Source organism: Pseudorca crassidens, chromosome 8 (assembly GCF_039906515.1).
Source record: "Pseudorca crassidens isolate mPseCra1 chromosome 8, mPseCra1.hap1, whole genome shotgun sequence".
In the NCBI taxonomy this organism is placed as follows: domain Eukaryota; kingdom Metazoa; phylum Chordata; class Mammalia; order Artiodactyla; family Delphinidae; genus Pseudorca; species Pseudorca crassidens.
The window spans coordinates 106,028,583-106,041,101 of record NC_090303.1 but is presented as its reverse complement, the minus strand read 5'-3'; the positions used below and the strand labels follow the sequence as shown (position 1 = coordinate 106,041,101).

The 12,519-nt window shown below is 52.9% G+C and overlaps 1 protein-coding gene across 2 annotated transcripts in view; it reads left to right on the top strand.

The window, feature by feature from the left end:
- Nucleotides 1-12,519, top strand: part of PTPRN2 (protein tyrosine phosphatase receptor type N2) — a 690,682-nt gene that overhangs the window by 623,681 nt on the left and 54,482 nt on the right. For both annotated transcript variants that reach the window (XM_067747597.1, XM_067747596.1), the window contains one exon: nt 4,409-4,556. In XM_067747597.1, coding sequence (XP_067603698.1) covers nt 4,409-4,556 — 148 coding nt within the window. The remainder of the gene's footprint in view (nt 1-4,408; nt 4,557-12,519) is intronic.

Here is a 12,519-nt window from a genome sequence, read left to right as displayed (position 1 = left end):
TCAATATACAATTTTTACCTGGAGCACAAATTTCTTACAGAATTTTCCAGGCTACCATCAGTCATTCAACACATGTTGACTGTGTGCTAAGTGCATGCGACACGGGCCCCACCCTGAACAAGTGATCTCATGAGAGGAGGGGGGGCCTGGTGCCCACAAAGCCGACTGGGGTCCACGTCACGGAAATGCAGCTTTTAAACTAGTGTCTGAGGTGGGGGTGGGTTGTAGGAAAGCAAGATGAGAGAAGGCAGTGGTGGGCGTGAAGGAGGAGGACACATCCATACTGACCTGGACTTCTGGGTAGGTTCATGACAGCACAATCGGCATGAAGAAGGCGTCCAGAATGATGGTGACGGGGGAGGCTTCAAACAGTGGGACGTGTTCTTATTGGGACGGAGTCGCAGGTTAGTCAAGTGAAGTCTGGACAAAGGACAATGCTATCTGGGCACCATTGGTGGCTTTTGAAGCAGGTGGTATTGTGACCAGAAATGCCAGCCTGTGAAGGAACCAGAAAGGGGATGTGAGGGAGGATGGAGGAGGAGGCCACGGCAGCAGGAGGACACCAGCAGTTCTGTGTCTATAAGACCCTCATCTCAGCATCTTTTCAACTTAAATAAGAAAAGTCTATAATATTGATGCCGTCCAAAGCTTAAGCAACGGTTGTCAGAACAGAAAAAAAGCAGCTCACACATGTGCCCGAAATGGTGGAGTTTATCCCAGGCCTTGCTGTTTGGCTCCAGGTGGAGACGTTATCAGCAGCTTCTGTTTTCATTCCGCTTTCCTTCGTTTTCTACATGTGCTATTTATGGAATAAAAAGTTAGTTGTTGTTCTTTTAAACTAAGCCCTCCTCCCATTCCTACCACACACACACACACACACACACACACACGTTAAATGAAAGTATTTTAAATGTCAGCTTTTAGCACACCTACAGTCTGGGGGAAGAACGTGCATCGTGTTTAAATTTCATGTTAACTTACCTAATTATTCCGGGCGGTGATGGTGTCTGGGGAGGATCGCTACACCTGTTCTCACACCCTTGACGAGAAGGGGCCTCGTAGTATTGAGCTATGGTGGCAGGTTTTGTATTTGTATAAAACACGTTAGTTTACTACCAAGGCCTAGCTTCCTGACAGACAACATGAAACATACTCTCATGTCTCAGAAGAAAAACATCTAATCCACAAACAGGAAGAGCAAAAGCTCCTCAGACGTGGATGGGAATCATGTCCATTGAACACAGTGAGTGATGTTCTGTAAAAATACTAATAGGGAAACAACGAATAGGTCAAATTGAAATGACCGGAGCAGGGCAAACACAGACGAATGTAGCAATACGTGCTGAGAGGATGAAAACTTTATGTCAGTTTTCATATAATCAAGTGTATCTTTAGATGAGCTCATTCTCAATGAAACAAAGTAATAATGTTCGTAACGACTGTTTCCTCCCTGTGTCACTCAAGCTTGCGTACTGCAGTCCCAGTTGATGCTTCTTGCCGTAAGTTTAGAAATTCAAGTCAACTTGCAGCATGATTTCACTTTCCACAGTTAAGATAAATGTGAAAATTTAAACAGCTGCAGTTTACAGGAATTAAGATAATATCCGATGCCCCTTTTGCAGACGACATTTGAGACCTGATTCAACCTGCCAGGGTTTATCATTTTAGAATCCATCACATTTTATTGAAAGAAGCTCATTCATTCATGATGGATTCTGTGAACAGAGTATTTTCCAAAGAAAAGTGAGGATCCCAAATCGTTTTGCCAGAAACAGTTTTACATCCATTTGTAAGACTGTACATTAACCAGTCTTGGGGAAAGTAACCACAGAAGCACTGAGACTGTACACTTTACCCAGACTACCCCTCCTTCCCGGGGACCCCCGCACACACCATATTTTAAGCTAGATAATAAGCTAGTTGGTATTTCCCCAAACTTAAGTGTCATCCTTATTAGGGTAACTTTGGTACAAGAAATATGTATCTGATATTCCATAATGATTGTCCCAAAAGAAAGCATTCTCTGTTTACATGTTCTAGATTGTGCCCTTAAGTTTGCTTCTTCCCCACCCAAAGAAACCTGTGAGCTGTGTGGGCACCAGGGGCTGGCAGTGGTCGGGCACTTAGAACTGCTGCGATGTTTCTGTTCCTGATGAGGGTGAGCTTCTGAGGTTCACGGTCTGTGCCTGAAAAGGGGTTCATGGTCACAGTTCTCGGTCTTCTGCATAGAAGACCATCTGCTGGTTCCCTAAGCGGCTGGAGCAGGGGGCTGAGGGATATGTGACCGTCACCCAGCGCCCCGTCGCTGGCCCTCCCGGAGCCATACCTGCCGGGGGGCCCTCAGCTGCTGGGCCAGGCGGCCCCGAGGGTGACTTCTCCCCTGGAACATCGCCCACCAGGCACCCGGCTTCCGAGCTCTGGTTCAGCTCACGCACATTGATACACACACCAGTCAGACCAACATGGACTACAGTCGGTGTTTGTTGAGTGAATAATACAAGACAGTTCAAGTCGCTGTAGTCAACATTTCCCTGAGAAGTGTGGGACCCCAGCACGACTGTCTGGTGGACTGTCCTTCCTTTTCTCATGCCTCTCTGTCCCCTGGAGTGGGTGCCGATGAGCCGGAGTGGCCAAGAGCAGTGGGGGGGATGATCCGAGCCGGGTGGTCAGCTGGAGTGAGTGGGCGAGGGGGCTGACGGAGGGGTCGGGGTGATGTGGGACGGGTGTAAGCTTTGGCCGGACATCGGGGTGCCTGACCGCTGGAGACCTGGCCTCGTGTGTGTGTGTGTGTTTCATTTTGCTGTGCGGGCATGTTTGAAGACCCACAAGCAAGATGTTAGAGGATGGGACCACTATCTCCTTTGGGTGCGATAAAGCCACCCGGGTTGGTCCTTTGAAATGCTCTTCCTTAAAATCACAGTCGTTTCTGGACTGAACAGATCAATAAGGTGAGTAGGCAGCACTGGCTTGGGAGTCTTTGTGGAGGGAACGTTCTGGAGGCCTTTGTTTCCCCATCCAGTCCTCCTAGTATCGCTGCCAACAGACAAGTGCCTGACAAATTAAGATCAGAGCAGCTGTGGGTCAGATACTCGGGTTGTTGTTTTTGTTTTTTAACACTGCCAGCCACGTGACGCTGCGCACATCAGAGCAGCCCAGTGTCTTAAATGCAGCACCCCCGGTGGGTTCAGAAAAGCCAGCCAATTTCAAGAAAAATGACTTCTGTGCCAACAGAAACGGGAGCGGGGGCAGCCCTAGCGAAGGCCCCGTCTGAGCTCCCTGCCCTCGACTGTGTGGCGAGTGGCGGGATTGTCGTCACCGCTGGTGACACCTGTGCTCCCTCCCTGGACTGGGGCCTGCGCATAGGCAGCCCTCATCTGGGGACTAAACGGCAGCCATGGTGCCGGGCAGGGTCCCCCCGCCTCCTGGCTGTCCCCACCGGGACCCCTGGCTGAGCGCCTGGCCCAGGCTCTGGAGGATCTTGGGAGGGTGTGGTTTCCGTTTCTGTCCAAGAGAAACCACTTGGACACGATTTTGCTTGGATAATACAATAGTTTTCAAACAGTGTGTTCCGTAGTTTTCACTGAAAATATTTCAAACAATTATTGCATCATAGTATCTGTTGGTAAGCAGTGGTTCTCTGCGATGGGGAAAAAGAAAATGAGACTGAGTGCAGAGCATGACAACTGAGGTGCTTTCTCAGACTGAAGTTACTGACAAACACGTTTCTGTGGGCCCTGCTTTTTAACCCAGCTCCAGCTCGCTTCCTCCGTGTAGCACGGTGGTAGCTTCTTCGTGTATCTGAGCACGTTCCTTCTTTGATGCAGAGAGCAGGGTCCTCCTGTGCGTGTTTCCAAGCACAGAGGCAGACCCGGCTCCCAAACCTCCCTTACTCCTGACCTCAGAGCCTGGATGCCCAGCCAGACATTCAGGGCCCCTGGGCTCTCTCTGTCCCCAGCCGCACCGGACACACCTGCACGCGTGCCTGCCCCTCCCCCGCGCTGTGTTAAACCTCTTCCCACAAAGTGCGGCGCCATAAGCCTCCGTGACTGCGCCCATCCCGTGACCTCGCTCCTGGCTGGACACACATCCCACCTCTGGGCTGGCGCATCAGACCTGGTCTGCGGTGTGTGCGTCTGTTTTCACGGTCTCTGGGTGTTCTCACCGCCCCCCTTGGCACCGCGGCAAACGCAGCGTGACCACCTTTGAACCAACCACCAAAGCACGGGGCAGCCTTTGCCGCACCCCCTGCGTCTGGTTAGCCCTCGGCCCTGCACCAGGCCCCGAGCCAGCCCTACCCCCCTTCAGCAGGGGAACTGTGGGCAGCACCCCACGGGCCGCCCGGCGTCCCGTCACCGCCAGGGGCCCGCGCCCTCCCGGCTGGCGCTCCTGACTCTCGTTCTCCCTCCAGGCCTACATGGAGGACCACCTGAAGAACAAGAACCGCCTGGAGAAGGAGTGGGAGGCTCTGTGTGCCTACCAGGCCGAGCCCGACAGCTCGCTCGTGGCGCAGAGGGAGGAGAACGCGCCCAAGAACCGCTGCCCCGCAGTGCTCACCTGTACGTACCGCCGGGGCTCTGGCCGGGAGGGCGGCCGGTGGCGGTAGGGATGGGCCGCACCTGCCCCCCGGGATTTCCCGCTGCGCTCGCGCGGCTGCAGCGTCCTCCCCTCCTGCCCGTCTGCCCTCTCTGCCAGCAAACGTCCTCTCACTTCATTTTTTTTTTTAATTTTATTGAAGTGTAGTTGATTTACAATGTCATGTTAGTTTCAGATGTACAGCAAAGTGATTTAGTTATACATGGATAGATAAGTAGATAGGTAGATAGATAGATGATACATAGATAATAGATAGATGATATATATAGAGATGATAGATAATAAATAGGTAGATAGATGATAGATGGATGATAGATAGATGATAGATACATAGATGATAGATAATAAATAGGTAGATAGATGATAGATGATAGATAGATGATATATAGATAGATGATAGATGAGAGATGAGAGATGGATGATAAGATAGATGATAGATAGATGATATATAGATAGATGATAGATAATAGGTAGATAGATGATAGATAGATAGATAGATGATAGATAGATGATAGATGATAGACAGATGATAGAATAAATAGGTAGATAGATGATAGATGAGAGATGATAGATGGATGATAGATAGATAGATGATAGATAGATGAGAGATGATAGATGGATGATAGATAGATGAGAGATGAGAGATGGATGATAAGATAGATGATAGATAGATGATATATAGATAGATGATAGATAATAGGTAGATAGATGATAGATGATAGATGATAGATGATAGACAGATGATAGAATAAATAGGTAGATAGATGATAGATGATGATAGATGAGAGATGATAGATGGATGATAGATAGATAGATGATAGATGAGAGATGATAGATGGATGATAAGATAGATGATAGATAGATGATATATAGATAGATGATAGATAATAGGTAGATAGATGATAGATAGATGATAGATAGATGATAGATGATAGACAGATGATAGATAATAAATAGGTAGATAGATGATAGATGATAGATAGATGAGAGATGATAGATGGATGATAGATAGATAGATAGATGAGAGATGATAGATGGATGATAGATAGATGATAGATAATAAATAGGTAGATAGATAGACAGATGATAGATATTCTTTTTCAGATTCTTTTCCCTTACAGGTTATTGCAAAACACTGAGTAGAGTTCCCTGTGCTGTACAGCAGGTCCTTGTGGGTGATCTATTTTATGTATGGCAGTGTGTACATGTCAATCCCATGTTCCTAACTTATCCCCCCACCTTGCCCTCTGGTAAGCATAAGTGTGTTTTCTATATCTGTGGGTCTGTTTCTGTCTTGTAAGTAAGTTCATTTGTGTCATATTTTAGATTCCACATGTAAGTGATACCATATGGCATTTGTCTTTCTCTGTTTGAGCTACTTCACTTAGTATGATGATGTCTGGGTCCATCCATTCATCTCACGTAAAGGGCAGGGAGACCACCACCCTCTGAGCCAGCCCCCGACACCAGCCTCGAAACACAGAGCCGTCTCTTCCTTCCGGCCCCGCGGCCGAGTCCTGGAGCCACGGGCGGGACACAGAGATCCCAGCGAGCACTTGCCGTTGCTCTGGGATGCGAGGCTCGTTTCTGAACCCTGGAGCCTCATCCTCACTTGTACTTGGCCTCACACCGTAGTCCTTGAACACTTAGGGCCATGAGGAGTTGACAGGCAGTCACGTGGGCCGGGCAGGCTGTGGGCACAGCAGGAGCAGACACAGGTGCCCCCGCAGCCTTCAGCCCGACAGTGTGTCACCAGCATGGCCAGGAGTCACTGCCAGGAGATGGGGACACAGGAAGGTACCAGCCCTGCAGTCTCACACTACGTGAGGTGACGAGTGACCTACAGGTGCGGAGGCCCACGGAGGACTAAAGGAGGGGCGGGCCGAGTCTGCGTCTTCCCACCCACCTGCACCTCCTCTCCTCCTGTCACTTTACTAGAGACACCAGCCTCCTGTGTCCTAGCAGGTTCCAGGCCGGTCTGGGCTGTGGTTACTACACATCCCCCTGCAGGGGGAGGGGATCTGGGGGGTGTCTGTGACCAAAGTGTCTGACGTAAATGCCGACTGCACGAGTGACTGTCGTGGTGACGGAAGACGGGAGAGATGCGTGCAGACCTCACACACGGCAGGAGGAACTCTGTGGGCTGACTTTTCGAGGGCTCAGCAGAGCCACGCTGGGGCTCACAGGCAAGACCAGCCCCCTCGCAGGGAAGCACGCCCGGGGTCACAAGCCCCGTCCCAGCCTTGTGGAGCCAGTGGGGACCAGCCTGGCACCACCCAAAGGCGCGGCCGGGCTGCCATTCCGACGCCCCCCGGCCTGGGAGACGCAGCAGCAGATGTCCTGTCTCGTAGCAAGTGGCAGCGACTCCACGCCTGCTCACGGGACAGCGAGAGCAGAGACACACTCCTGTGCTGCTCTAGCCCCAGCCTGGGAATTACACACCTTTGTAAAATCTTAACGCGCTGCTTCTGGGTGTAAGTCTTTTCTAACTGTTTAGTCAGTGTTCAGACTAGTTCTGTGACGTCTGAGGGCCTTTTCCCTAAAGAGCTCTAAAAATAGGAGCTGTTGCGATTTGTAAGTTTTATGTTTAGCAGAAAAGACAGTAACTGACACATGTTTATTAAGCACCTACTTGTGCCAAGAGCTGCTGACAGACGCTGGGTCACCCAGTCAACCAAGCTTGGCCACTGTCCTCAGAGAGGATCCAGGTTAGGGGGTGCGAGGGTGTTCCAACTACACCCTAAATAATGTGGTGTTGGGGGCAGACCATCAGCCTGGATCCAGCGTGCTCCCAGGCCTGGAGGCTTCCTCGGGTGTCAGGCCCTGTAGGGTAAATACTCAAGTTCAAAGCATCCCTTCCACCGAGCCAACCACAACACGGCACGTTCCCGTCTACGTGCCCTGCAGCCCGGCCGGCCGCTGGGCTCCGTCTGTGCCGAGTCAGCGATGGGTCCACAGGCCAGGACCTCAGGCACGTGGGGTGTCCTGTCTTCAGCCTTGGGGTGGTGCTTCAGCCCCGCGGGGACCAGGGCCTCGGGCCTGCTGTACGTGGGCCGGAGCCAGGGCTCTGAAGGGGAAGTGCCTTCCTGGCTGGACTCTGGCGCTGGGCGTTAGAGACAGGCCACTGTTCTTGACCGGCATGGCCGTCCCAGAGCCTGACCTAGGTTGTCGCCTGTCCGGGGTCCTGCAGGAAGTAGGGGCCAGTACCCTGCAGAGACAAGCGGGCAGTTAGAGCCTCCCCAGACGCGCAGGTCCAGTCCCGGCAAGTGCGTCCCCACCTTTGTCCTCCACACTCCTGCCTCCTTAACTTTTAGAGGAAATCCTGTCCTCAGATCTCCACCGGCATCTCTTCCCAGGCAGGACCCTCCGGCGATGGCCTCACTTAAACTCTTACTGGTCTCGCCAAACTCCACCAGGGAGAACCGCCGCCTCTTCCTGAAACCTCTCCGTATTGTCCGGCTGTTCACTCCTTATGGCGCAGAAATGGTCCGTGATGGAGCGTAGGGCGTTGACAGGGTGGCCTCCACGTGCCCCGCTCCCTGAAGCCGACGTCGACGCCCCAGCCGGGGACAGTGGGGTGTGCACGACAGCGTCGTGTGTTCGACGTGCTCCCCACAGCACCCACCCGTGTCACTCAGCCTCACTCGGGGCTTGGGATGGAAACCCCGGGGCCATCTCTCTCTGCATTTGCTCCTTTTGCCCTTATCCTCTCCCGTCACCTCCAGCGAGGCCCCTCATTTCTGGATCTGACGGTACCGGCCCACTCTGCTCCCCCCTACCCCTGGCTGGACCCCACCTTCCTGCCTTTACTTCCCTCCATGAAGCAGCTCTGCTCCTGCCCCGCTTCTCCTCATGTCCATCCTCCACCCGGGAGAGGGGAGTTACTGCCTGGCTCCCTGGTCAGCGGCCCCCCGGGCCACCCACCTGGACCCCGCCCAGTCCGGCAGTGTGCAGGCTCCCCTCCTCCCAGCCCCTCCACATCTTTGCTCGTCTGCTGCCCCCGAAACGTCTCTCCCCCCACCTCCGCCAACACGAGGGCCGTTCCAGCTGAGGCTGGAAGACGTCCCAGTTGGCAGTTTGGTGGGAAATTCAAGGGCGGCCGGGCTAGCGACTTTCCCATCGCTGACAGCCCGGAGATTCTAGCTACAAGTGACTTGTCTTTCAAAGGACAAGGCAGCTAGCGTTCATGAGATGTTGGCTGGCCATGCGCTAGGTCTAATTCTATAGCTCAGAAGTTTAAAGAATTTAATTTTTAAATTCTTTTTTTTTGCCTTTTTAAAAAGAATTATGCAATATTCCGCTCATCTGTTTTTTAAATTAAAAACAGGAATATGATGCTATTTTGGTGTGCAATCTTAAACAGAAAAATGTTTGTGATTCTGAGTTACAATAACAAGAGAGAGACACACGGACACAGGAATACTTAGACATGAACCCAGAGAGAACGTATAGCCGAAGACACAGGCACGTGAGGATGGACAGAAGGGTCTGTGATGCCGTTTCCCGCAGCTCAGCTTTCTCGGGCGTTGCTGCTCACCCAGCTCACAGCTCGGCCCCCCGCCTTGCCCCGAAGACGGGCCGGGTGAGGGTCAGAGCGACTCTGGCCCGGCTCTTCCCGGGAGCCACGCCACCTGGTGGCACCAGGCTTCGGCCACGTGTGACAGAAAGGCCAGCGGCCAGGCTGAGCACATCGAGTGCGGCCCCCGAGCGCCCCGGGCCCACCCCCCAGCCCTCCTGCATCTCCCCCCCGTCGGGCAGATGAGGGTGTTGGGGTTCGAGCCCGGGTGCCCTGTGCTGACGGGACACCAACCCCTTGTGCTTTCGTGGACTCACCTGAGACTTTCTGAGTCGGGAACAGGAACACAGACTTCGAACCTCCACAGAAGGAACGTCTAAAGTACATCCAGGGCCCACGGTACTCGACAAAGCATCGCTTCCCTTGAAACACACAGAAAACTATCTACTTCCAGACAAACCTTTGGTTTCCATATTTTTCCCAACTCCCAGCAGAACCCCCGCAGCGAGTATTCTGGTTCAGCCCCATCTGAGTGACCTGCTCAGCCTCTAGCCATCAGTCGTGGGAAATTCTCCTAAATCCAACAAGCAAGCAGGATTTTCTTCCCCTCACGTAAAGCGGCTGCACGAGAAGCTAAGTGTCCAGAGAAGTTGCTGACTTGGCTGTCTTTTTGTCACTCCCTTTTTTCGGCCTCTGAACCAGCTGAGTAACTGCCTCTGGATTTGGGAAGGCTGTAGGTGTGTTGGTGGCGACAAGAAACTATCCAGCCAATTCTGTGAAGGCTTTTCCTTTGCTACATCACAGCAGAAGCTGGGCTGCCGGAGACTGAAGAGCTTTTAAGGGACACGGGGAGGAGGCGCCCGGGCCTTCCCGTGGGGCTGTGCATGTGCGGAGCCTCTGGAGGTGGGCCCCTGGGCTGTGGGAGCGCCCCGCCGGAGCCTCCCCAGGGCAGAGGGGCTGCTTGCGGGCTGGGGGCCGCGCCACCGTCTGCACAGTTCAGCACTCAGGTTCAGCTTCTGCCCTCTCTTCACTCCTTTCCTTGAAGCTGGGCCACTGGATGTGTAAGACATCCAACCTCCTGTCACCGGGTGTCTGTGCTTCTCCCCGTCCCATTCCGATGCTGCTCGCAGAGGCGGGAGCCGGGGCTGGGCCCCTCTTCTGAACCCGCTCTGGTTTCTGCGCCCAGAGGCCGATCACAGCCTTCAGAAGGGCCGCAACGGGCTGTGTTTCCTCCTTGACCTGCACGTTTCCGGTTTCCGTTCATCGTGCAATGGGCACATCACAGGGCACAGCCCCGAGCCGTCCATCCTTATACGGAATTGAACTCTGCATTCACTGCTGATAAACGAATCCTTGTTCAAAGTCAAGGGGAGTTTGACCTCTGGTCACCACGGTCACCCTCAGCCTTTTTCCATCCGCACGTTTTATAAACACGTTTTACCTGCCTTCGAGTCACGGACAGAGCCACATTCAACGGGATGAATACAGGGCGCTGCCTACCAAGGCCCCCCTCAGGCAGACTCGGATCCAGGAAGGACTGTTCCAGGGGCTGCTCCGTGAGCCCCTCTCTGCCTGCCGCCCTCCCGTGCAGCCCAGGAGATCCCCGCACAGCAGACCGTGCAAAAGGCCAGGTGTGCAGTGTCCCATTTACACCATCACCCACGAGCCTGGAGCCAGAGGTGAGCCGGGGCGTCAGGGGGCGACGTGGCTTGCCCCCTGCCCTCCTGACCCCGGGGGACTCCTTGCCGGCCAGTCCAGAGGCACTTTGCAAAGAAGCAGTGTCGCCAGCTTGGCATAATTCCCCCCACACGCTTTTTATCGCAAAAGTTTTAAAATGCTCGGGTTGAGATGATCATTTGACGATCGCCTACGTTCCCACCAGCGAGAGTCCGCACAGCTGCCACTCCGTATTTTGCCTTTTTTGTGTGATCAGTGTGTGTGCTTTACTTCTTTACTGGCTGAACTATTTCAAAGTGGGGTTTAGGCATCGTGATATCTAAATACGTGAGCCTGTGTCTCCTAAAAGTAAAGACCTTCTCCTACGTAACTACGACCCCACTGTTGCGACTAAGAAAATCAGGAATCCCCTATTAGCCGCTCATTCCACTCCATCTTCCAATGCTCCCACATATTCCAGTTATATCATCTACAGCGGTTAGTTAACTAGATGCAGTCAAGGTTCATAACTGCCTTTTGGACTTCGCGTCTCTCTAGCCTCTGTAACTTTAGAACAACCCCCTTGGTTTTCCGACGTGACTTGATCCTAATAAGCTCCTCTTCTCCTGGCGGCCACCCTCCCTCGAAACCCTCACAAGCTCTCCAGTCAGGAGGCTGGCCTGGTCCTTGGGAAGCTGACTGCCTGGTTCCCAGACCCGCTATTTCCCCTCTTCTGGTCACGCACCTGAGACCCAGAGGCCCAGGGACACAGTGAGGTCGAAACCAGCCGTGGCCAGACTGTGCATCCCAAGGACACGCCATGGACATGGCCAGCACCCGCTGCCGCTGCACCCAGAGGACTCGCAGAACCTATTCTGGTCACGGGACCGGAGACCAGAACCTGCCCGTGAGCATCGGCCCCCAGCGTCTGTCGACCCCCTAACTGTCTCTTCTCTGTCCTTGCTGGTTTGAAAAGGTATTCTCTGATAGAGATGGCCACAGCGCAACTGTAATTGAGTAGATTTTCTGTTTGTTATCTACCAAAACGATTTCACCTACACCAGACAGAGGCTTCATTCGGTTTAAACAAACACAGGTGCACAGACTCCCCTGTTATCCCCTGTGTATTTTGCACCATCCCACCCGGGACGTCAGCCTTTCTGATGATCCTGGCTTATGTGCGCGCTTCCGTCTTCCGTACGTGGTCTTTCACACTGCGGACCACCCTGGTCTCTTTGGATGTCTTTCTCGTTTTCTTACTCAGGATATTTACCACTGTGTCATCAGAACTCTGACGTTTAGGGTTTCCCATCTCTTTGGCTCAGCGCCCTTTTGGAGTCTCTGGAACAGAATTCCCTCATCTGGTTATGTGTTAAATGCCTAGCATTCTCTTTCTTGGCAACTCAAAACTTTAAGGTGGTTTGGCCACTGTTCTCTCAAGGTTACCATCAACCGAGCAATTCTTTCCTTATTAGAGTTCAGTTTAGACGTGTAGCAATACTAGCCTGGGTCCCCGTCAGGTGCTGTGACTGTCAGCTGAAGGTGACACCTGTGTCCACCCCCGTCCACCCTTGGTCAGCACAGATGGAGACCGGGATTGCTTTCTGGTGACAACACTGTGCTCAGTAGAACACAGACTTTTGTCACGTTGTTTCAACATGTGTGAGCTGCCCCCCACAGGGGCCCTCCGAGGCCACGCCCTTTGCCGTCTGTGTCCGGCCCTCCTCAGCTCAGCGGGGTTGGGGGGGCAGTGG